Below are 25,669 nucleotides of genomic sequence, written 5' to 3'. Positions count from 1 at the left end.
TTTCTAGACTCTCAGTTCTATTCTATTGATCTATCTGTCTATCCTTATGCCAGTACCACACTATCTTGCTTTTTATTGCTTTATAATAAGTTTCGCAATTAGGAAGTGTCAGTCCTCCAAATTTGCTCTTCTTTTTCAAGATTGTTTTGGCTGATTTGGATCTCTTGCAATTCCATATGGATTTTAGAATCAGCTTGTCAATTTCTACTAAGAAGCCAGTTAGTATTCTGACAGGATTGCATTGAATCTGTAGATCAGTTTGGGAAGTATTATTATCTTAACAATACTAAGTCTTCCAATTCATGAACGTGAGATGTTTTTCCATTTATTTAGATGTGCTTTAATTTCTTTCAGTGATGTTTTGTAGTTTTCAGAGTATAAGTTTTGCATGCCAAATATATTCCTAAGTATTTTATTATTTTTAGTGCTATTGTAAATGGAATTTTCTTATTATCATTTTCAGATTGTTCATTGCAAGTATATAAAAGAAAACTGCTTTTTGTATATAAATCTTGTGTCCTGCAAACTTGCTGAACTCATTTATCAGTTCTAATAGTTTTTTAGTGGATTCCTTAGGATTTCCTGGATACACAATCATGTTATCTGCAAATAGAGACAGTTTTACTTCTTCCTTTCCAGTCTGGATGCTGTTTGTTTATTTTTCTTGCCCATCTGCCCTGGCTAGAACCTCCAGTACAGTGCTGAATAGAAGTGGGGAGACAGATATCTTTGTCTTATTCCTTCCTGTTCTTAGGGAGAAAGCATTCAGTCTTTCACTATTAAGTATGATGTGGATTTTTGTAAATGCCCTGTATCGGGTTGATGAAGTCTCCTTCTATTCTTAGTTTTAGTTGTTGTTTTTTTTTAAACATGAAAGTGTGTTGGATTTTGTCAAATGCTTTTTCTGTGCCTATTGAGATGATCATGTACTTTTTGTTTTTCATTCTGTTGATACGTTGACATATTACATTAATCGGTTTTTGGATGTTTAACCAACCTTGGCACTCCTGGGATAAATCCCACTTGGTTATGTTATGCAATCCTTTTTATATGTTGCTGGATTCTGTTTGCTTTTTATATGTTGCTGGATTCTGTAGTATTTTCTTGAGAATTTTTGCGTCCATATTCATAAGATATATTGATCTGTTTTGTGTTCTTGTGATGTTTTGTCTGCTCTGTGTATCAGGGTAATACTGGTCTTACAGAATGAATTGGGAGCTATTCTTTCCTCTTCTATTTTTGAAGAGTTTGTGAAAATTTTGTATTTATTCTTTAAATGTTTGGTGGAATTCACCAGCAAAGCCATCTGGGCATGGGCTTTTCTTTGTAGGTCATTTTTTGATTACTAATTTAATCTTTTTACTTGTCATAAGTCTATTTAGACTACCTATTTTTTCTTGAGTCAATTTGGTAGTTCCTGTCTTTCTAGGAATTTGTCCATTTTATTTAAGGTGCCTAATTTATAGGGATGTCATTTTGTTCCTCTATAATCCATCTTCCACAGAGTAACCAGTGATCTTTTCAAAAATGCAGATCTGATCATGACACACCCCTGCATCCAGCTCTTCTATGGCTGCCCTTTGCCCTTAGGATAAAGACCCATATCCTTAATATTGCCTATAAGGTTCAGTATGGGCTGGCCCCTGTCACCTCTCTGGGGTCATTACCCTCATGGAGCTATGTTCTCCCTTTGTTCCAGATGCAGGGAATTCTTTGCAGTTCCTGAACATACCACATGCCACAGGTGCTGTTTCCTCTGCCAGGTGTTTTCTTCTGTCAAGCTCCTGCTTCTTCTTCATGGCCCATATTAAAATGTTACCTTCTCTAGAAAAGCCTTCCTGACTGCATCTCCTTTCTATGTATCCCACAGGTCCCGTCTCCCTCTCTTATAGCATACACCACTGTATTTTATTGTTTGTTTACATACCTGTCACCCCACAGGGGCATCTTTGTTTATATATTGGTCCCTACCAGAGATAACTTTTTTTTTTTTGCGTTACACGGGCTTTTCACTGTTGTGGCCTCTTCCGTTGCGGAGCACAGGCTCCGGACATGCAGGCTCAGTGGCCATGGCTCACGGGCCCAGCCGCTCCGCAGCATGTGGGATCTTCCCGGACCGGGGCACGAACCCATGTCCCCTGTATCAGCAGGTGGACTCTCAACCACTGCGCCACCAGGCAAGCCCCAGAGATAACTTTTTAATCCCCACATCCAAGACCTGGAAATACCCCTGCAGTAGATCTGAAATGGAATTTCATTCTAGCAAATCCCATCTCCCCTAGCATGCATAGCCTCCACTTTACTCCAGTTAATTTCTTCTTCTTAAATTCAGCTCCACTCTCTAACCACTCAAGTCTTTTTGGAATACAGATTCTGATAATCACCCCCTTCCCCAACTTCCTGCATTTGTGTATAATGATATCAGCTGACACTTGCTGAACACTATGTCCAAGGTCATAGCTATGAAAAATGTCCCGGTGTAATCTTATTTAGTGCTAACAGCAGTGAGGTAGCTGTTACTAACTTCATTTTTCAGAGGAGAAAACTGAAGCTCAGAGAGGTTAAGTGAGTTGACCATGGTCACACAGATAGTAAGTGATATAGCAGGGACTTGGACATGGGTCTGTGTGATTCCAGTATCTGTGCTCTTAAGCACAATACCATCCTATCTTTATGTCTTCTTCGATTTTATCTGATTCGCTGAAAAAATGTGAGAAGCAAGACAAGTCTTGTTTCTTAAGGACCAGTGGGAGAGAAATCTGAGGCCAGCAGTGACAAATCAAAAGGATGGGCAAACCTGAAGGCCACACAGCATGGGGTAGTGATTTGGGACTAGCTTTCAGTACAGGGATCACCTCCCCACACACTTAGAGACTCTGAGGAAGGCAAAGGAATCCTACCGTGGCTGGCTGAAGTTGGAAGTGACCTCTGCTTTCTTCCTTTGGGGCCCACAAGCCGGGCAGTACCAAGCCAGGGAAGGCCGCCTAGAGACATAAGGAAAATGGGAGCTCGAGACAGGCCAGAATCTGTCCGGTGCTGAGGTGTCAGTTTGAGCTGAGGCTGGCCTAGAGCCGATCCTGGGAGGGACTGTTTGGACAGAGCAAAGAATCCTAGGCTGGCAGCTACCTAGGGAGACATATTGGTGATAGAGGCTGGAAAGCTGGGAAGAGACCAGGGGAGAACTGGACTTCTCATTATGACGGAGATGTGGGGGCAGTGTATGTATAAAATGGGTCTTCAAGAATATCTCCCATCATGGAGAGGCAACCCCCGAAGAGGGCTTGGAATAACGACAGTGTAACCAGGGATAGCATTTCTTTTCCTGGAAAGTCCAGTTTCTCCCTCTTTGGCTTAACTTTTCCCTGGAATTGACCAGCAGTAAAAGGTAGACATCGGATGGAGCTTCTCAGAGCATTTATTTTTCCTGATTACAAGGCTGGGAGTGGGGGCATGTTAGTGGTGTGAGTGCTGGCTTGAGTGGAGGGGCTGAAGCAGGGGTTTGAGGGCAGGGAACAGAAGAGCACAAACGTGGAGCAGCTGAACTAGAACGAAGGCCGTGAGGGTAGCCGTCAGTAACTCAGGAGGCACTGGGAGCAACTGCAAAGGATAAGGACCCACCCCCCACAAGCCCACCCCATCCCTGGATCCCCTTTTTTCTTCCTTAAGTTAAAAAACAATTCCTTGAGGCAGCTCAGGCGACAAGGATCAGAAGTCACAGGTTGAAGAGCCGAGGTTGCTCTGGCCAGCAGAGCCACGTACTGGCCGGATGGCAGCTCAGGCCTCCTCAGCTGTAGCGTCGATGCCCGCATACGTGAAGTTCTCAAACAGCGACATGTTCACATAGGCCTGGGGAGCAGAGCAAGCTTTAGTGGGGGCCAGGGATGGGGGCGTGCCTGCCCTGGGGGTCCTTGACTTCCATGTGGTTGGGGTATTTGAAGTGACACAGATTTGTTTTGGAGACTCAAGATGACCCCATGGCCAAGGGTGGTCCTCACCAGCCCAGAGCAGCAAGGTCATCAGACCACAGCTGGGGGCTCACGTGAGAGACCCTTGACACAGTTGTTCGATAGGAGTTTTTTCACGCCCTTATCCGATGAATTGATTGCTAATGCATTCATCCATTCATTCACTTATTCATCTATTTATAAGACTATTTTTGATGATTTACCCATTTTTCTGGTGATTTGATTATTCCTTCATTCTTAAGATAGTTTTATAATTCCTTTAACTACTTAGTCATTAATTAATTCATATGACGAACTCTTCACATTACTCATTTTGATGCATTTCTTCACTTATATTTATTTGATAATTCATTTATTTATATGGTTACTAGTTTCAGTTATTTAATTACATGTTTATTTGAATGATTATTGTATCATCCATCCACTAATTCTATTCATTCATTCATTCAGTTACTGGGTCATTCATTCATCCTCCATCCATTTGGTGAGCTGACCATTCATGATTCCACTCTGGCTCTGTGCCAGGTGAGGTGTCCCAGATGAGAGTGGGCTGATGGCCCTAGCAGAGGACAGGCAGGGAGTCTGGGACCTGGGACCTAGGACAATGACTTGCTGCTGAGGCTAATCAGTGGCCTTGGAAGAGTTTAGAAGGGCCTGGTGTCCAACCCAGTGAGAGCTGGAAAGGGGGGCTGCATCCCAGGGCCTGGCCTAGCTGTGGTGCAGCTAGTGGTGGGGACAGGGACACAGAGGCTGCTGCTCTCTGGCTCCTATGAGAGGGCACCCCTGTGAGCTCGGCGAGACCAGCCCCCGTCCCCCGAGTCTCCTCACCTTTCTGGCTTCCAGCATTCGGCCCAGCTGCAGCGCGATCTGGGCAAAGGGGGGTCGCTCGTACGGACGGTCCCGCCAGCACTGACGCATCAGCTCGTACCTGCAGGTGGGGGATCGCTGAGGTGAGGGTCAGGGCCTGCTGGGGTGACAGGGTTCCCGGGGCTCAAGGCTGAGGGGACTCACACTTCATCATCACAGTTGCGAGGCTGCTCCATGCGGTAGCCCTGCGGCAGCTTTTCGTAGAGCTCGGCACATGTCATGCCACAGTACGGGGTGCCCCCTGCAGGAGGGGCAATGCTCTCTCAGCCCAGGGCCCAGGAGTGGGGGGGGGCGTAGGGAGAAGGTGGGGACCCTCTCGGGAACAGGGGTCAGGGACTCACCAAGGCTCACGATCTCCCAGAGGAGGACCCCGAAGGACCAACTGAAATGAGGAGGATGTACTTAGTTACCTTCTAGGCCCCGGGGCCCAGCAGCTTAGTGTCTACCTACCCCAGGTGTGCAGCCCCTCCCAGCCCCTGTGTGTATCTACTTTGCAAGGGTCTGGCCTTGGCCAGCTGTTGTCTCTGAAACTCCTTCACAGCCTCCCAGGCTTAACGTAATCATAGCTAACATTTTTACTGTGCACTTACCGTAGGCGAGGCACCGATCATTTAATGTATATGTTAATTCATTTAACCCTCACACCAACCTTATGGTATAGGTACAATTATTATCCCCATTTTACAGATGGAGACACAGAGGCACTGAGAGCTTAGCTAGCTCACCCAAGGCCACACAGCTTGTAAGTGGCAGAGCTGGGATTCAAACCCTGGCAGTCTCGCTCCAAAGCCCTTGCTCTTAACTGCCTCTTATATTGTAACAACAGCTGTGCAGGTTAGAGGTGGCTGAGGCCAGGGTGGAAGTTCTAGTGCGGGGAGGGAATCTCAGGGGTTTGGGGCAGAAGCAGGAAGTAGGCAAGTAGTGATCAGAGGGGTGGTGGTGTGGTGGATAGTGAGCCAGGCAGGCCAGGCCAAAGGGCTTGGGGCAAGGGGCAGAGCCAGGGCTGGAGCGCTGGGCAGGCCAGGCTCCCTGGAGAGAAGGGAAGGGGTGTGCCAGGATGGCTGTCTGGGGAGGGAGTGCAGAGAGGGCGTCTTGGGGGTCATGCTCTGGTTAGGTCCTCAGGTGGGGATGACCTGCCCTTCAGAGAGGAAGGCGAAAACATTCTTTGAGTGGTCTCTCCATTCACCCAGGCGTTATCCACCAGCATCCCCAAGCCTCTCCAAGGCATCCTCCAGTCTCTTAGTCAAATATAGCCCTGAACCACCTACTCCAATCCTACTCCTGACACACCTGCCAAGTTGAAACTTCCTTCCAGCTAGCCCCACGCCTTCCCACTAAGATGCTGGGCATGGCCAAGGTATACCTGAGACACATCTGTCACACCTGTGTCACACCTGGAACACACCGTAGGGATGGCCAAGCCATGCCTTGGACTACCTGAGACATCTCTGAGGTGCATCCAGGTTACACCTACAAGCATCCTCAGGGGACCAAACCCTCCCGCCCCTGCCCCCCACACTCACACATCGCTCTTGGTAGTATAGACACTGTAGTTCAGAGACTCAATGGCCATCCAGCGCACGGGGAGACGCCCCTGGGAGAGAGTGGGTTTGAGGGGTCAGGTGATGAGAAAGGGGCTGTTTAGCAGGTTCTGGGAGGCAGGGCCAGGCCTGGCCCTGAGAGGTGGACCCAGTGAGACTTACCATCGTCTTCTTCACATAAACCTCCTCCCCCCGAGAAAGGCCGAAGTCCGCAATCTTGGAGGCCAGGTTCTCTCCGACTAGCACGTTTCGGGCAGCCAGGTCTCTGTGGATGAACTGCAGGCACGGTCAGAAGTCAGGAAAGATGGGGGATGAGTGAGCCCCAGACTCCGGGGCCAGCGAGGGGTCTGGCCCCGCGGCTGGCTTCGTGGGCCCCTCCATGCCTTTAGTAGCCCCTTACTCTTCTGCCCCCAACCCAGGCCTCATCCTGGATCAGAAACTCCTGCCTGAGAAGAACCACAGTGCTGGCTGTCATCCTTTCCTTCCAGTGACCTGGGCCACGGCCAAGTTCAGGCTGTATCCCTCTCCTGGGATGACGGTGGGCTGTTCCCCAGTGACCACACTGCACCTTCTCCTCTTTGCATGTTCCCTGACCCCGTCTTTCCTGACCTCTCCCCAACCCCCACCCCACTGATGAGCGTGGAAAGGCCCTTCTCTTGCCCAAAGTGACCTCTCCCTTGAGTTCCAGATCCTCCCCACTGGGCCTTCCACCTTCCTCAGAGACCTCTCTCCATCACCCCTCCCTCTATCTTGGCCCTTTCCGCTCTGCTTTCAAAGATACTCAAAACTTTAATAACTTCAAAATGCCTCCTCTCAGTCTCAACTGTCCCCTCTCTCCTTTCATTCAAGCAGGGTGTCCTCGGACTTGGGCTCGGGCCTCCCCTGTCTGTTCTACCCTCCAGCCTCTCCTGGTGAGTCTCGCCCACTCCCTGGCCACCAGTGTCACCAACTGTGAAGTGACAGCTCCCAGACTGTCGTCCCCGGCCCAGGCCTCCCTCCTGAGTTTTAGGCTGGTTTCTACAACCGCTAAGCCAACACCTCCACCATGATGTCCCTCGGATGCTTCAAATGCAACACCTTTTTCAGACCTGCTTCTCGCCCTGTGTTCTCACCCACTCCTCCAGGACAGGATGGGGTCACGTCCCTCTTTATTCCTCAATCCCACATCAATTAGAGCCTGCTGATTTAATCTCCTGAAGTCCGCTTGATGGTGTCCCCTCACCTCCCCCAACACACACTCACACACACCTGCTTCTCACTCAGGTACTGCATGCCATTGGCAGCATCACTGGCAAAACGCAGCAGCTGCCGGGAGCTGAGGGTGGAGGCCGTTCCATGTTCTCGGGCAAAAGCTGGGTCAGTTTCCAGGACCCGGCTCTTCCTCAGGAAATCGAGCAGGTTCCCATAGGGGGCATATTCAATGGCGATATACAAGTAACCTGGGAGGTGAGGAATACAGGGTGGTGGTTTATAGTCAGGCAACCTGGGGTGGTAGCAGGCACCCCATGGTACTAGATAGGGAACCTGGTGCACAAAGGAGAACCAGTAGTGATGTTTCAGTGTCCCGAAGCTTCCCACAAGCTACGGATGCGAAGGTGATGGCTGATAATGGGGGTTTGGAAGAAGGGGTAGGTGATGAGTTGGGGGCTCACCTCGGTTCTCACAGGCCCCCAAGAGGTTGATGATGTTGGGGTGATGCCCCAATTTGCACAGAACTTCCAGTTCTCCCGCGAAGTCACGATGGTCATTTTCAGAGGCATACTCTGTGTAAAGAATCCAATATCACTTTTGCCGAAAATAACCCTGGAGAAAGGGTATGGGCTGGTGAGGGCTGGTGTCAGTTGCTGGTGGAAGCCAGGTGGGGCCTGGGATTGTGGGACGAAGGAGAGGGTTAGGGCTTGGGCGGGAGTCACTCGCAGCGGACCTTTCAGCATCTTGATGGCTGCATTCATCTTGAGTCCGTCCTTCTTGATCATGGCCCGGATGACCTGGCCGAAGTTCCCCTCCCCAATGAGATCCTCAAAGGTGATGTCCTCCCATTCCAGCACTGGGTAATTCAGGGGCTCGGGCTGTGGTTTTGGCCGCCGGGTCAGTGTCAAGGTGCCCGAGCTGAACTGCAGGATGGTCTCCTCACCCTTCATAGGATGGGACAAGTGGGCAGACAGTCCACACAAGAGACAGGGACAGCAAGATGCACAGATAGGCAGACAAAGAGTGGTTAGACAAATGGACAGAGACTCAGACAGAGGGCACCCTGGTGGCCAGCCAGGCACAGTCAGACACAGGACACATACTGAGACAGAATCATATGAGATGGAGCCATAGGTGGGCTGTTGGGTGCACAGATGTCCAAGGAGAGAAATGCAGAGGCCGCCACCTGGGGATCAGGTGTGTGGGGCTCTGGAGGAACAAGGAGTGGGTAAAATTGCTAGAAGCCACGGCATGAGTCGATGGAAGGATGATACTCCTGACATTTAAAACTGAAAGGAATTGGAATGAACTGTGATGGGGAGTAATGAGCTTCCCCTTATTGTGCTCATCCCACAGCCAGTTTTTTGTTTTGTCACCAAGGACGCTCTGGAGGGGATTCCAGCCCTGGGCAGTGGGCTAGGGTACATTTACTGTGCACCTACTCCATGCTAAGCCCTGAGCTGCTGGGAGCCAGTGGATGGGTTTTCTTCTCCACAGCAGTGGAAGCAGAGATTACCCCTGTCCACCCACTTGGTAGCCACCCATAGCTCTCAAATCACCCCGGGACCTAAGGATAGAAAGAGCATAAAAAAGAGGAACATCCACTCCCCCCAACCAAGTAGTAGCTGGGCCACCTGCGCAGGGCTGATAGCAGGAAGAGGAAACCGCTGAACAGGACCACGGGCGCTGCCAATATGAGAACCAAAAGAAGGGTTAAGACAGACCTGGTGGTGGGTGCGGTCCCTACGTGAGCTGCAGCCCAGCTTGAGGGGTGAGGGCTGAGGACACAGGTCACATGGATTCACACAAAACATGGACAGCTGAAGGCACACACCAGCATGCACACACATGTTCTAGTGGTGGCCCGTATGCAGAGCATCCATGAGAGCTACACGTGGACACGTGCTCAAGCAGGAGCACAAGCAGAGGGACACATGTATCAGGGACACAGGCACGTACAGATGGGGGTACTCACAGGGACGCACACATGCACTCACGCCCGGCACACGCGCTCATGCATACACGCATGCATACGCGCACGCAGGTGCATGTAGCAGGGGTACATCCTGATATATGTCGGGGTGCTATACCCATATAAGGCTGCTTTCCTACTCCTTCCCTCCACAGTCGTACCCGTGACCCTCCCCTGCCACAGCCAGGGCTGCTTTCTGCACACACTGACCTCAGAAGGAGGCCAATGCAGCCTGGAACAAAGAGGCCGATTGAATCTCTGAAGGGAGTTTTCTAAAGGCATGGCAGAGACAATAGCCTCAGACACTAGGCTTTGTATCACAAGGATCAGCCCTTGAGAGAGAAGTTTTTTGTTTTTTTGTTTTTTTGAAATGCCAAAGCCTGGCTGTAAATATCAAGAGCCCAGGCACAGAGGACCAAGGTCAGAGTTCAGATCATAAGTGACAACAGTGGGGAAGATCCCAGAGGAGAGAGAGTTGGGAGGAGGTGACAAGATGAGGTGATGCTTGGTCCCTGAGGAGGAGCCAGCACCCCACCCCCACCCCCCAGCCCCTCGGTGTGGGCCTGCTGGCTGGAGGGGCATAGACAGGACAGAAAACTCAGCCAGGTTTACAGGAAAGCCAAGAAGAGGGGAGGCCTGTGCTTCCTTCTCCAGGAGTGACAGGTGAGGCTGCAGGCCCAGCTCAACAGCTGTAGGAGGGCCTGCAGCAACGGGTCTGAGGGCCATAGAATACGCTGCCTTCTGCAGGGCACAGGGAAGCCCCTTGGAGTTCTTACGTCTCCCCAAGGAGGCCCTGGGATTTGCAAGGATGGAGGTTGGGACAAGGAACTCACAGCGTGAGTGCCCTGCCGGCAGGAAGGAGGCTACGGAAGGGCTGAGGACATGAGTCACAGATGCGTGCCGGTGCAGGCTGGTTCCCAAGTGCGGGACGGCCTGCCCAGACAGAGGCCGGGATGGAGCCCAGGCGTTCCCTATGTTATCACCAGGCTTCCCAGGCTTCCATCACCCCTCGTGAGAAGGGGGAGAATCCCTAATTGACCGTGGTGCAACATGGAAATAACCGAGTGATTCTGAACTGGGGATATTAAGCATGTCACCACAAATATAAATGGGCTGTGAGTTGAGTACACTTCTAGAGAAATAGAGAAAATTATTGATAAGTATCATACCCTTGCACGTTGTTGAGTGTAGTCTTATACCTATGACACAAACACCCATGTGTGCGCACACACACACACACTCGCAGTGTACAAATACTCATGTGTGTATAGGTAGGAACATATATACACAAGGTCTGCACACATGTGCCCTGAGAAGGGTACAGGTGACTGACCGATCCTGACTGGTAGGTGAAGGTGCGTCTGCGATGCAGGCAGCTTCTGCGGATGCACGCCAGGGTTAAGAGGGCAGCCAGGATGGTGAGGCAGGTGGCAGACACAGAGCCCACCACAGCCAGGACCAGCTGTTGATCCAGACCCTCTTCAGCTGCCTGGACCTCTTGGACCGGGCCCTCGCTCTGCAGCCCTGGATCCAATAAGAGGCAGAAATCATAGGGACGCCTGGGTCAGGGAACCCAGAGGCCACCATGGGGTCACACAGAGGGAGAGGTCAGAGATCCCAGTCCCAGGGAGGGAGCAGGTATATCAGGCCTAGGACCAATGGGTCTGGAATGACATGATTTTTCCAGCACTAGGACAATGGGTCATAGGAAGGGAAGGGTCAGGGTCCGCAGTGCCAGGGCTTGTGTCATTTGTTGGGAGGGGGCCTAGGATGCCCTAGCTCCAAGGCAGGGGATCACTTGGAAGGAGAGAGCATCGAGACTGACCCTGTGGCCCAGGAGTCCTCTTGGGCCCCGCCCTCTCACCGTTGCTTAGGGTGGACTCTTCTACCAAGTTGCTCCAGTCACCGGGGCCCTGGACGCTGGCCCGCACACGGAAGAGGTAGCGCGTGCTGGCGTTGAGGCCGCGGACGATGGTGCTCGTCTCCTCGGGCCTGTCCACGTCCATCCACAGCGGGTCTCCCGAGCCCTCAGCCACCTGCACCTCCACAATGTACTTGGATATAGGCCCAGCTGGAGCCTCTGGGCGCTGCCACACCAGCTGGATCTCGGAGTCTGAAAGGGCCTGGGCATGGAGGTGTCGGGGGGCTGGGGGGCCTGTGGACATGGGGTGAGAAGGCAGGGCTCAGATGGGACCGGGCTGTGTGGCTGTGGGGTCAGACAGATCCACTCTAGCTGTGTCCCTGGCTCCACAAACCCGGAACGGGAGGCACCCTGCCGACCTCCTCCTTCCTTCCTGGGCTGAATCCCTCTCCCTGAAGCTTCCTTTACCCCTGAGCTTCTGCTGCCCCTGGTTCTCCTTACATGTAAGGAGAACATGTATGTTCTTACATGTAAGAAGGACATGTGTGTTCTCTTTACATGTGTGTTCTCCTTACATACATTCTCTTCCTGGTGGCCCAGACCCTCCCAGTGTCGTAGGTCCTCCCCATGTCCCTCCACACCCTGTGTTCCCACCAAGTCCCATGTCCTCCTGGTATCCTGTATCCTTCCCTGGATCATGTCCTCCCCGTGCTTGTGTCTGCCTCACATCCAGGGTCCTCCCAATGTGCATGTTTTCACGTGCAATGCTCTCTGCATGTCCATCCAGGCTCCTATAACCTCCCATGTCCTTTTGGGTCTCCTGTGTTCCCTGCGTCCCATGTCCTCCCTCGTCTTGAGCCCGTCACCCCCTCCCCAGCGTACCGCTGGGGGGCAGAAGCACACGAGCAGCGGGTGAGGCTGGGCCCAGGAGGGTACAGTGGTAGAGCCGCACGTCCAGCTGGTAGTGGGTGCCAGGTGTGAGTCCGGTCAGGAGGGCGGTGCGGGCCTGGGGGGACGAGACGTTCTCCCGCCGCTCCTGTCCCCGGGCCCCGTCCCACAGGCGCAGCAGGAAACCATCGCCCACCAGTGGCCCCGGCACCGAGGGTAAGGACCAGCTCACTCGCAACCGGTCGGGGCCCTCCACATGCCAGCCCTCCAGCCACGGCTGCAACAAGGGCTCTGGGGCCAGAGGTTGGGGGTCAGAACTGTCCGGTGGGTCCCTGGGGCCGGACGGGATAGTGATACCCAGGGGACAACCTCCAGTGGGAAAGGCAGGGACCCCCGGGGTGGACAAGCCATGACAACCCTGAGTGCATAGGACAGTAACCCCTGGGGGGCGGAAAGGGATAACTCTTGGCCTCTCACCAGGACAGTCTGTGGTCATGAGGGTGGGAGGCCCCCAGGCCCCCTCCCCTCCTTCCCCTGGCCGGGTCAGCTGCACGCGGACACTGTATCCCGTCTTCGGCCTCAGGTTCATTAACGTCACGTTCTCACTGGGGTCCACTGGGGGCGGGGTGTGCAGCACACACTATCAGTCCCAACCCCTTCCAGAAGCCACCACTCTCCCTTCAGTCCCTCTCTTCTCCACACACTTCTCCCTCCCTTTCCATCCCCCCTTTGCCCTCATCACTGCCTGACGTCCAGTCCTTCCCCAGAGCCCCCCCCACCCCCTGCTCTCTCCCCGCTCACCCACGATGGTGGACCAGGCCATGGTGCTGTCCTGGGGCCGATAGTGCAGCCGTACAGAGGCGATGGGCCCGTCCCCGGAGAAGGAGACCAGTGGGGAGACCACAAGCTGGCGGCTCTGCTTGGCCAGGAGCCGAGGGGCAGTCAGGGGCACCGGGGGCACTGCCAGGAGACTCGGGGTAAGGCATGGCCCAGACAGCACCCCCAGTCGTTGGAAATAGGAGCAGACTCTGTCTTCTGGGCATCAAAGACAACTCTGGCTTTTGGTTTAGATCTGGGGACCCCCTGGGCTGGGGAGAGACCAAGTTCAACAGATGCCCAGAGTGTCCAGGGCCCAGGGAGGACAGCTCAGGGTGCAGGGACTCAGCAATAAGAACCTGAGGATGTCCCAAAAGATGTGAAGTGAGGGAGTGGCATGGCTGGACAGGGGTTTGGGGGAGGGCACTCTGCCCATACAAGGTGGGTGCAGACGGAGGGGGCTGAAACCCAAGGCAGTGTCACCCTACTCTCTGCCCCTCCCCCCATCATCCATCACTCTCTTAATTAAAAAAAAAAGGGTAGCAGGTGATGTAGCGCCTGCTCTACCCGGATGCTTCATGTGCATGGTCTCTAATCCTGACAAGTGCCTTCAGGCAGGGCTCATCACCCCTATGTCATGAATGAAGAAACTGAGGCTCAGAGACAGGGAACAGCTTGCTTAAAGACACGGAGCCAGGGTTTGAACAGGGTCTATCTGACCAGGCCACCTCAAATCAGCCCATCCTAGTCCAAACAGCTTTTGTGCTCCTGCTTAGTTTCCTCACCCCATGGTCACTGCCCTTTCTGCCGTAGCTTTTCTCTCCGGATTATTGCATTAATGCCTTAACTGGTTCCCTTGCCTCTTTCAAACATTTTCCAGATGGATTTTCTAAGAACGGATGGATGGATGGATGGATGGATGGATGGATGGGGGAGGGTCAAGGAAGGTGCAGGGGTGTGGCTGAGGGGGTGGGAGGGAACAGTGGGGTCAGGCAGGAAGAAGTATGTCAGGAGGAAGTGCTGGTCTGGAGGGAGAGAAAGGTCCAGTTTGGATCCTATGGAGCCCCTGGGCCTGTGGCTCACATGTGAGGTTAGATGTGGAGGCGGCTGGATAGAAAGTGGGCCCTTGAGTCATGCACCAGGTAACTTCCATGCTGACTTCAGAACCAGACCTCCACTACACAGAGGTCCCGCCAATTGGGTCTGGGGCCCAGGAGAGGGGTCCAGGCTGCAGATCATATCTGGGAGTTGCTAGGAAACATTTGAAATCTTAGGAATAGTTGACATTTTAACTAATAATAATAATAAATGTCAACATACGTTGAGCACATACCCTGTGTCAGGCACTGTGCTAAATGCTTAAAAGCATCATCTAATTTAATCTTTACAGCAACCCTATCAAGGGAGAGCTGATATCCTCATTTCACAGAGAGAGAAACAAGCTATGAGGAGATAAGTAACTTGCTTAGATGATGGCACTAGAGTTTGTAGTGAAGATTCAAAGCCAAGCTGTCTGGGCCCAAAGCCTGGGGAGAGTGAGAAGAGAAAGGCTGGAGGTGGGGCACCGGGGTGGGTGACAGAGTCGTGGAGAGAGAATGGGAAGCAGAGTCTGACAGTGAGAAAGAGGAAGATGAGCAAGAGGTCTGGGCTTATGTCAGGGAAGGGCGGGGTCAGGAGCACAGGGAAAGAGAAGCCAAGGGGCGGCAGGGGCTGTGAATGTCTGAGGCTTATGATGCTGGAGAAGGTGAGGGACACCTATACCGGGGTGTGGGTGCACTGCTCTGAGCGATCCTGGGCACTTGGCAGCTACCTCCTTACTCACCAGGAAGCGCCTTTGGAAATGAAGCAGGTCACCCTCTGAGCTCCATAGCCCCAGGCACTCCCCGGTCCTAGCAATGAGTGCCCTGTGGTGTGACTCGGGGTTGGGGGGTGGGGGGATGCAGCATCCTAGAGGTGGAGTGAAAGGCACTGTGTGTCTGTGGGGCGGGGTTTGGGGGAGGTAGAGAGGGGAAGCATCACCCTGGGCAAGGCTGCAGGGTGTCCCATTTCTGGGGCATGGGATGCCCTTTCCAGATGGGACTGAGCTGTGCTCCAGCCTGGACAATGCCCTGCCCAGGCCTCAGGTTGACGACAAGCCCTCTTCTCTGCCTGGTGCTGGGCTGTGCCCTTAGATGCCCTTGCCCTTCCTGCTACGATGCCCAGTCTGAGCAGCATCAGCTAGGACATCACTGACCTTTGACGTTGACCCTGAAGCGTCGGCTGTCTTGGCCACCAGACGTGGACACGCGGCACTCCCAGAGCCCACTGTCCCCAAGAGCCAAGCGGGGCACCTCGAACTCGGCTGTGGTCCTGTCTGGCTCCACGATGGCCTTGGTGGACTATGAGAGACAGGGGAAGGGATAGACCACGGAGAATGTGTGCCATGCGGCAGATACAGGTGTGCTCGTCCAGGCTGACGAGGGGACAGAGCCTGGGTGGTGGTCCCTCAGCAATCAGCCTGATCCCATTTGAGCTGTGGTCAGGCTGGTGGGCAGAGCCCGCAGAAAGCCCCGAGGGGTCAGGGGTCTGGAGGGGCAGGGGCCCTGGGCTGGGGTCACCGGACTGACCAGCAGGACCGTGCCGTCCGGCTTGCGGAGCTCCACGCTGCCCCGGACTGGGAAGGGGTTCCCCGCGGCAGCACAGTTGATCCGGGGTGTCGTCTCTAAGTTGAACTCCAGTTCTGAAACCATGTCCAGGATCTGGGGGATCCGGTCTGGGGAGAGAGGGGACACGCATCCTGGAGGCCCTGCAAGGGCAGATACGTGACTGCCACAGCGCCCCTCCTCCGGAGTCCTGCATCTTAGCGGAGGTACTGCCAGCAGCCCAGTCACCCAGGCCTGAAAGCCAGCAAAGTCCTGTGCAACTCCTCCAGGGCCCTCACGCCCACCTCTGACTGCCCCCGAGTCTACCTCCTGCACCCTCCGCCTCCTCATACCCTCCCACACGGAGACCAGACCCCTTGCCAGCCTCACAGCCGGAACGCTGGTTCAGGCCTCCATCGTTTCTGGGCCCTGTGACAGGTCTTCCAGGCTCTCCTGCTTCCACTCCCCACCCAGCAGCCAGTGTCCTCTCTCAAACACAAACCTGAGAGCCCCGTGCCTCTTCAACAATTCCCTGCTGGCCTCTCATATTAAGTGCAAATCCTAAAGCCTGTCATTCAAAGGCCCCAAGATTTGACCTCCTCTGATCACTCCCGGAGCCTCCCCTCACGCCACTGTCCTGGTACCTGAGCCTGAGTCCTCAATCCCCCGGCCGTTGCCCTGCTCTCTCTCCAGCCATCTTTCTCTTGTCCTTCATATCCCATCTCAGATCGCACCTCTTCCCAGAAGCCCTCCCTGACTCTCTCAGGTTGGTCGGGGCCTCCTCTGGGCTCCCACCCACTCTGGGGTTCTGCCCATCCCTGTATGGATGATGTGGGCTGGCGGTGAGAACTTGACCATGAGCTCCCTGAGGGCAGGGCTTTGAGCCAGGGAGATGCGTCTGGTGAAGGCTGACCTGTTCCGAGGGACCTCAGAGCCCCCCGCGCTCGTACCTGACTTCTCACAGTGCACCCCATGCCACCCGGAGGGGCAGACGCAGCCGCTGAAGCGGTCACAAGTGCCGCCGTTCTGACACTGGCACTGGAGGTGGCAGTCAGCCCCAAAATGACCTGGGGCACAGGCTGGGAACAGAGGGGGTGTGGTTAGAGGGGCACAGGTCAGGGGGCAACGAGGGCCGCTGGGGCCTGGGTAATGACAGGCTGGGTAGAGAGGGCACTGGCCAAGTGAGCGGGGACCATGGAGGTCTTGGTGTGCAAGTCAGGGCCAGAGTGAAGGGTTGGGGCCGGGCTTGTAGCCGACTGCCTGGGTCAGGGAGCACGGAGGGTGGGTTAGTCTGTACCTTCCTGGCACTGGCTTCCTCTCCAGCCAGATCCACAAGAACAGCCATAGGGGTCCGGGAGGCAGAAGGTGAGGCCTCGGCAGCCTGATGTGCCTGGGCACTGTTCCTGGCAGCTCTGCCCAAAACGGCCCTCTCTGCAGGCTAGAAAGAGGGCATGCGGGTGTAGGGGCCTCTGCTGGGCCCCAGGGTTCAAGACCTACTTGGCATGTTCACCCTCCAAGGTCCATGCCCATGGTTTGAGAGTCTTCCCCCAGCCAGGCATCCTCTCCTGCCCAGGTCCTAGCGCCCCCCTCCTCCTTACCTTGCTCACAGCGGGTCCCAGTGAATCCAGGGGGGCACACACACTCGCCGTCCTGGTCGTGGCAGACACCTCCATGCAGGCAGCCAGGGCATTCCTTGGTACAGTCTTGTCCCCAGTGCCCTGCCTCACAACCTGCAGGAATGTACTTTCAGCAGCTGACCCTCACCCACTGGACCACTGCTGCTGAGGACTGAGGCAGCCCTGGGGGACCAGAGGATGCAGGGGGTCCACAGGAAGAACCATAGGGCTCCCAGCCTCCCACACCACCCACCACCTCTGCCCTCTGCTCCTGACCCCGCACGATGAGTCGAAAGAAGGCGCTGCCCAGTGGGCTGGCTTCCAGGTAGGTGGCACTGTAGATGCCGCTTGATGACGGCTGCACGTTTGGGAGCTGCAGGAAAAACCGCCCTTCCTGGGCCTCATGCCAGTCCAGGGTGTAGAAGTAGGATCCTGGGGGCATAAACGGGTCAGGGGCCTCACCATCACACAAGAGCTGGTGTTCCCTCCCTCTGCCCACCTCGGCCTGAGTCACATCAACGTGCGCCAGGAAGAGTGAGCAGACCTGGGGGAAGGCACCAGCGAGTGTCTGGACCCAAGCCAGAAAGCTGGCAAGCATCCTCTTTTCCATGCTCCACCAACCACTCAGTAAATCACCAAGTCCGGTTCAATCTCCCCCTCGTCTCCTAAAGCTGCCCACTCCTCTCCACGTGCACTGCCACCACCCTGCTCCCAGCCTCCCACAGCCTTCCAAGCAGTCTCTCTGCCTCCAGTCTCCCCCTTTCCTGTCCGTCCTTCACTCAGCAGCCAGTGAGATTTTTCTCCGATGGATTCCGCAGTAGCTCCCCTGCTTAAGCTCTTCCATAGCTCTCCACTGCCCTCAAGACAACATCTGACTCCTTAGCAAATCATTTTCACCAGTTTGGCCACTGTGTAGCCCATACCTCTCCACATCCTGCCTGACTCCTAACATTCCTGAATTCCTGAATTGCTTGTATCTCTTCTAGAAACACTGTGGTATCTCACAGCTTCCTGCCTTTGCTCTTATCAATCCTCCTCCTGGAATGTTCTTCCCCTCTTCTTCATGCAGCTAGTTCCCAGGAGCCTCTCCCTCCAGGACGTGTGGACCCTAATATCAGGGTCCTTGTGTCTGCCCCACCCCTTCTTGCCTCTTTGCTCAGGACGGAACAGAGATTCTAGGGAACGCAGGTCTACATGACTCTCCACATCTCTCATCAGTTCGGGGGGCCTGGAGCTCAGGAGGCAAACCCCTTGGCCCAAGAGAAGGGTCCTCCTCCCTCAGGAGCCCAGGGACACATGAGTCAGCCAAAGGGCTGTGGGTGTGAGAGCTGAGGCAGGAATCTGTGGGGCCACACAGGAAAACTGCTTCCTTCTATGGGGTGGCCAGAGGGCCTGATAGGGCCAGGATGGGGGCAGGCCTGGGCTGAGATCCCCAGGCCTGCCCGGGCCCCTGCACGTGTCTTGACAAATCTCTGGAAGAGGCCAAACCTCCCTCCCAGAAGACTGGGACTTTGTTACCCGTTCGCTTCTTCAGCATGGGGACTGCTGCTCCCTGCCAGACGGGCTAATGTGATAGCACCTGCTAACTCTCAGAGGAGAGTCCAACGTGAGGGGTTAACATAGCGCTAATTTGGGGGTGACAGGGAAGGAGGTAGCTGACCACGAGGCTGCTGGTCCTCTGGGCGCAGTAGGAGGACATCTCACAGCTAGAGATGAGTTGGATGCAGGTGCTTCCCATGGACCTGGTGCAGGAGAGAGGGGGCGCCCCGGAGGTTGGCCAGTGGGGGTAACAGGTGCTGTGTCAGGGGCCAAAACTGGGAACACTGAGGGCCACGGAGATGTTGGGGTGTCAGAGCTATGGGGTTTACCTGCCCACCCAGTTCAGATGCCCCTCTCACCGTTGCTCTTCCAGATCACATCTGTCTGCTTCTCCTTGCGCACCCACGCGGAAAGTACTGCCGTGTCGCCCTTATTCACCGTGTGTGTGACCTTGTCTGGGAGCAGGTGGGCTGCGAGGCGGATGGAGGGCGGGGTCAGGGGTCAAGGGCAGCCCCTCCTGCCCCTCCTCCCCGCCGGCGGCCGGACTCACCTCCTGGGCTGTTGTGCACGTAGAGGACGCGCGTGCGCCGCGCCCCCGCGCCGCCCACGCAGGAGAAGACGCCCACCAGGTCGGAGGGCTGCGAGAAGCCGCGCAGCGTCACCTGGCGCGAGCCATTGCGGGCCAGGTGCAGGGGCTGCCAGGGCCGGGGCGTGCGCACGATGCGGTCGTCCTTCTCCAGCAGCAGCGGGGGCCCCCAGGCGTCCGAGCCCCTGCCTGCCCCCGCCTCCCCAGACACGCAGGTCAGGAAGAAGCGCTGGGGCTCGGTCAGGCGCAGGTCGGCCAGCAGTGTCAGGTCCACCGCAGCGCCTGGACCGGGATACCGGGCTCCGTATCTGGCAGGGCCCCGCCCTCACCACTGCCCCGCCCTCCCCCTCTTGCCCCTCTCCTCCCAGCCTCTCCCCTGTCCTCCCCTCCTCTCCCCCCCTCTCCCCGCCCGCCCCCCAGGCACTGAATTTTATCAGGCACGTCCACCCCCGTCCCTTCCTGTCCCAGTCCCCTTCCCGGTGCACTGGCCCCTTTCCTTCAAGTCTCTTCATCCTAAAAGAACAAAAACAAAAACAAAGCCCCTTCTCTGGCTTCCCCATCCCCTCCCTTCTCCTGCCAGATGGCTTCCCTTTACAGCCCAGCCTTCGGAAAGAAAGAATGATCTATGCGCCCCGTCTCCATTTCCTCTATTCCCGGCAGTCCCCTTTCCTGACCTGTGTCTACAGCTGCTCTGCCAAGGGGAGCCGCTCCCCCTGCCCTCCCTCCCCCCCCCCCCCCCCCGCCGAGAGATCAGAAGTGTCTTGGAGGGACCCCTCCCTATCACTCCAGAAATCTGGACCTGTTTGTTGTGCTGGGATTGAAGGTGGGAGAGGCTGGGTTCTGCAGGCAGGTGATTATGGGGCAGAAAGGGAGAGAGCTCTGGGCCCAGCAAAAGGCCAGAAGCAGGGAGGGCAGACCCTAGGGCAGAGTTGGGGCTGAAACACACAGAGACACCAGGTGGACCTTGGTCTTTGCCTTCCAAAGGGCTCTGGGCCCCATGGGGAGACAGACATGGACCTACCCATCAAATGCAGGACACTGTGTGGGGAGCACAGAGAAGGGATGCCTAACTCGGCATGGGGGAGGCAGAGGATGAACAGGTGCCTCCTGGGAGAGACAGCTTGAGGGTCTTAAAGCTGAGCAGGGTACGGTGAGGGGTCAGAATGAGGACAGGGAGAGGTCAGTGGTAGGAGGGGCATTCTAGGCAGAGGGCACAGCCTGAGTAAAGGTGTGGAGTGAAAGGCTGGGGCACACAGTGTGAGACAGGAACCAGGAGGGACCAAGCAGAGCTGGAGTCCAGGCCTGGCTGAGCCCTGCCAGCCTCCTCAGCCCCGGCGCCCACACCTTCCCGAGCCCCTCCTACTCTGTCCCTGCCTGTTCACTGCCAAGTGGTTAGTTGGTTTAAGTGCTACTTCACTTATCAATGGCTATTCTTTGAGAGGCTGCCATGAGTGAATGAAGCTGACTGCCTGTCCTGTGCTGAGCACCTGTTTTCCTTTGGGTCCTCACACCCTCCAGAAGTTGATGTCTTTCCATCCACAGAGGAGGCTCATGATAATTATTCACGACGCTTCCTCTAGCAAGCTCATCCCCTCCCTGGGCTTTCACTATCACTCCTGAGTCAGTAACCCCTGGATGGCCTCTCAGCTCGGGCCTGCTTTCCATCAGCTCTTCCCAAACCTGCTCCTCTCTGGGCTCCCTGCCTCAGCAGACGGCAAAACCCGCCTGAGATACAAGCTTTGGAGTCATCTCATACTCCTGCTGTCATAGTAATTAATGTTTATTGGAGGTCACTGATATGCCAGGTCCTTTACTTATGTTCTCTCATTTTATCATCCCAGCTCTCCTGGGAGGTAGATGTTATCACCCCAATTTTATAGCTGGCAAATTAAGGCTCAGAGAAATAACTTGCACAAGGTCTTACAATGAGTAACTGGCAGAAACTGGTTGTCTGACTCTAAAAGTCTACACCTCGGAGCACTACTCTGGCTGCCCCAATTAGTCACAAAATTCTATTTCCTCAAAGCCTCTTGGCTTCATCCCCATTCCCAAGCCCGCCCTTGTTAACCCTCATCCTTACTCCCCTGGACCATCCTGACAGCCACACTCCTCCTTCCTCAACTCATCGTCCAAAGTGATCCCTCTAAGGCCTTGTGACTCTCTGGCCTACAACCTTCCATGGCTCCCCATTGCCCTCAGGATGCAGTGCTTGCTCTTGAGCCCTCTGCTGCTCACACTGCCCCTCCTGCTGGGTTCCCTCCAGGAACCCTCTCTCCTATGCACTTCCCCGCCTCTGAGACTTGCATCTATTGTTCTGGCTGCCTGGAATGAAGACCACCCCTCTTAGTGAAGTTATTTCCGAATCCCTTTTCATCTCCTACCCTGAAGCGGAGTAAGCTGACTCCTCGGTGCTCCTCTGTGTCTATCTGTTCAGCGCTCACCTGGTGTCCTGTGTCCCCCACTAGACCATGAACCACTCTAGGCAGCCTTTGCGTTCTAATCCTCTTTGGGCACCACACTGAAGGAATCGGCTACCGCTTATTCAGAAGCTCTTACCAAGTGCTCTGTGTAAATTACCTCCTTTAAACCCAGTAACAGCCGTAGGAGGTCCGCACCATTTAATCTGTTGTACAGATCTAGCGGCTGTCTGCCTCTCAACTAATGGCCTGTCACTTAGCACAGCTCCTGGAATATTGTTGGTGCTTGATAAACGCTTGATAAATGAATAATTGAGTGAGTCCCACACACTGACCATATGAGCACCCACTGAAAGCTTCACGGGCCGAGGCCCTGCTGTTCCCCACTGATGTGCACACCCAACACAGTCAGTGGCTGCTCCCCTCCCCCAATCCTTAGTGCCTGCCTGGGTTTTCCAGGCCCTGATCCCACTTTCTAGCGGATCAGAGTGCAGGGGAAAGTGATGGCAGTGATGATAGGGTTTTCTGGGGGGAGTCAGGCTTTGGGGGTTGGGTGGGGGGAGGTTCAGGGCAGACTTACCAACATGAGAAGCCAGGAAGAAGATGGGGAGCAGCAAAGGGGGCTCCAGCCAGACCATAATCCAGAGGCTGACCAGGCCAGCCGGGACAAGTGGGGCCCACGGTCAGTCACTCTGGGTCTGGCTGCTCAGCCTGTGCTGTCAGTGTGTGTTGGTATTGGGGAGGAAGAGGAAATGAGTTAGTTTGGGTGGGAGGCGGGCCGGGGAGAGGGGTGGGGAGGACTTATCCTGCTTCTGGGCCTCTGGGCCCCCCTAGTCCGGCCCCTGCAAGGCTGGGGATGGGTGTGGCCTGGAAGGTCCTGGACTGGGGTCACTTGAGGTGGGGGAGGGTTGTGATAAGGACAGACCTGGGGACTGTTGGACTGTTTCCCCTCCCCTCTTGTCCGCGTGGTCCTCAGCCTTGCCAGCACACAGGAGGCAGGAGGCAGGAAAGGGAGGAAGCCACTGGCTTCCTCCTATTGAGAGGGGATGGGGGAGGATATTGTTCTGGGGTGTCCCTCCCCCAGCACAAACACATGATTCCTCAAGTATGCGTCCCAGGATGTGGTTACATGGGTGTCCTTGAGAGCCGCTCATGTATGGAGCACAAGGATCTGGAATGTACATAAAGGAACAAAAGAACACACTCAGGGCAAAAACCCTTTGATTCAATCTTATGTAACTCTCTCATTTCACAGACGGGAAAACTGAGGCGTGCAGGGCTTGAAGGCTCTCTGAGGTCATGGTGAGGCTGGGACCTGAACTTCTGACTTCGTTGCTCCTCAAGGACTTATGCTAAGCAGACCCAGAGAATGCACAGGGAGTGAGTCCCTTGGCTTAAGCCAGTAACAGAGGCTTCAGCACACTGTCTGCCTGATGTCATTACCCTTGGGCACTGGGGCATCAGAAGCCCCACCCAGGGAGCGCCCGTACTCTTGAGGGCTGATAACAGCCTGGGAGCAGTCCCAGCCCCTTGACAAAGGCTCCGAAGCCCCATGGATCTGCTGTGCCCCTCATCTCTCCCTGCCCTGGTGCCACCTCTCCACTGGCAGTTCCCAGAGCAGAGCCTGACCCGCAGGCACAGAGTGCCTGCCGAGGCGGGGTGGCAGTGGGGGTCTGTCCTGGCAGGGAGCAGAGGGAGACGTGTTGGAGCCCTCCGATGGTCAGGCTTGCTGGTGAAATCTGTGACTCCTCTGCCCTTGAATGGAGTGGTTGTGGTGGGGTGAGACCTGGTGCCAGGTTAGGGGACTGGTTTGGGAGTCCAAACCCTCCCTTTGGGGCTGGGACATCTTCCCAGAGCCTGTTCCCGGGTGAAAGCTGGACTCTCTTTTGGACTCACCAGGCTCTAATACGCTGTCTGGGGGAACCTGGGCCCCTGCAGCCTAGCTGAGCTGCTTTAGCCCTGCGGCTCATCTGAAAATCCCTGAAAAGTCTCAGGAGAGATGCTGACTCCGGGTGTAGTTTGAAAAACGGATCAGGGAAGACCCCCGGGCCTACGCTGTAGGCCTCCCGGACACCCCGTTCCTAGGTGTGAGTCTGGGAAGAGCTTTCTGTGGACAAGACTCGGGTGGGAGTGGGGGTGGTGGATGCCTTCTTCGTCTTCAGCTCATCTTGATGCCAAGACCTTTGACTCTGGCGTGAGGAAGCAGCTGGGAAATGCTGCGGCAGTTTGTCTGGCAGGGTTGTAGTCAGAACTTCCCCCTTGGTTCTGGGAAAGCCTGGTGGGCCTAACGTCATTTTGTATGTATACATAGAGCACTTGGGCAGCATCTGATATGGAAAATGACAGGTACTGGCACAGGTGTTTGCTCTGTGACACTATAGCATGACAAAGACTACAGGTCCATCTGGCCTCCCCACTTTCAACTGGGAAACAAAACTCAGTAGTAATGATCTGTAGATAAGCACAATGCACATCTTGCAGAGTTTGTATATAAGGGTTTATATTATAAAACAATGTCCTATAAGTGTAAAAGTATATTTTTACATGTGTTGAGATTATGTTGCAAGTAACGTAAGTAGCATCTGTTTACAAACAGCATGTCACAAATGAACTATCACCACACCAACTAATTTTGAGTGGGTTGTGTATACATCTGGCTACTGCAATAGGAATACTTAAACCATAATGCATTTCTTAAAGTCTCAGTCATTGGAAAGTTACAGACCAAGAATAACGTTAATGCAGATATGCAGTTCTACACATTGTGAGGTCAACCTTCCAATCCAAAACAAAGCTGATAATGATAGAGCTAAAGGTAATTTACTTTTTAAAAAAGTAAGAATAGCAGCATGACTAACTCCACACAAGGCTGATAATTCACTGCTATGAAAGACGCCTTCCTGCAAATAGTGGGAATTCCAGCTCTTGGCACATACTGGAGTTTTGCCAGGTCGCCAGGGGTTCAGGGCAGCCAGGCCTCCTAGTGGAACTCTGAAGCAGAGATTTTTAGTAGTCTTCATGCCATTTTACTTTCCAAATGCCAGATTTTAGTGACCTTCAATTAGAATGTTCCTAGTAAGAAGCCTGCTGTTGGACCTGAAAAGGAAAGGTAATGAAATTAGTTATCATTTGCCCATAACAACTGAAAAAGGACATGTGATTTTGGAACTGTCCAAGACTCATGGGGGCAGCCTTGTGCTCCACTGTAGAGCTAAAGAGGTCTGTGTTTGCTCGATGGTATCAACTGATACTGAAAATGGTTGTGTATTTTTTTTTTTTTTTTTTGTGGTACACGGGCCTCTCACCGTTGTGGTCGCTCCCGTTGCAGAGCACAGGCTCTGGACGCGCAGGCTCAGCGGCCATGGCTCACAGGCCCAGCCGCTCCGCGGCATGTGGGGTCTTCCTGGACCGGGGCACGAACCCGTGTCCCCTGCATCGGCAGGTGGACTCTCAACCACTGAGCCACCAGAGAAGCCCTGGTTGTGTATGTTAGCTAATCTGTAGCTTTGGGGCTGCTGCTTTTGGAGACGCAGTCTGTCGTGGTCCCTTTGGGTTGCCATAACAAAAGACTGGGTGATTTATAAACAACAAACACTTATTTCTCACAGCTTTGGAGGGTAGAAGTCCAAGATCAGGGTGCCAGCAATGGTCTGGTGAGGACCCTATTCCAGGTCTCAGGTCCTCATAGGGCCGAAGGGCAAGGGAGCTCTCTCAGGCCTCTTTTATAAACATATTACAGGTATCCCTTAGAGATACTGTGGGTTCTGTTCCAGACCACAATAAAGTGAA

General features: G+C 54.4%; 1 protein-coding gene across 1 annotated transcript; it reads right to left on the bottom strand.

Moving 5' to 3' along the window:
• Positions 1-3,645: 3,645 nt before the first annotated feature.
• Positions 3,646-22,518, bottom strand: TIE1 (tyrosine kinase with immunoglobulin like and EGF like domains 1; the record flags this gene model as incomplete). The annotated part of the gene is made up of 23 exons (XM_079698012.1): positions 3,646-3,846; positions 4,794-4,893; positions 4,977-5,073; positions 5,174-5,214; positions 6,356-6,426; positions 6,536-6,649; positions 7,622-7,812; positions 8,026-8,136; positions 8,298-8,508; positions 10,870-11,060; positions 11,401-11,691; positions 12,280-12,576; positions 12,763-12,900; positions 13,087-13,245; positions 15,335-15,479; positions 15,708-15,853; positions 16,673-16,801; positions 17,020-17,160; positions 17,321-17,452; positions 17,615-17,770; positions 19,237-19,347; positions 19,428-19,745; positions 22,461-22,518. 23 exons carry the CDS (start codon positions 22,516-22,518, stop codon positions 3,775-3,777), a joined length of 3,420 nt encoding a protein of 1,139 aa, XP_079554138.1. The 3' UTR covers positions 3,646-3,774.
• Positions 22,519-25,669: the final 3,151 nt, after the last annotated feature.

This window comes from Hyperoodon ampullatus, assembly GCF_949752795.1.
Source record: "Hyperoodon ampullatus genome assembly, chromosome: 2".
Lineage (NCBI taxonomy): Eukaryota > Metazoa > Chordata > Mammalia > Artiodactyla > Ziphiidae > Hyperoodon > Hyperoodon ampullatus.
The sequence above is the reverse complement of the archived record's forward strand: the minus strand, read 5'-3'. Positions and strand labels throughout refer to the sequence as shown.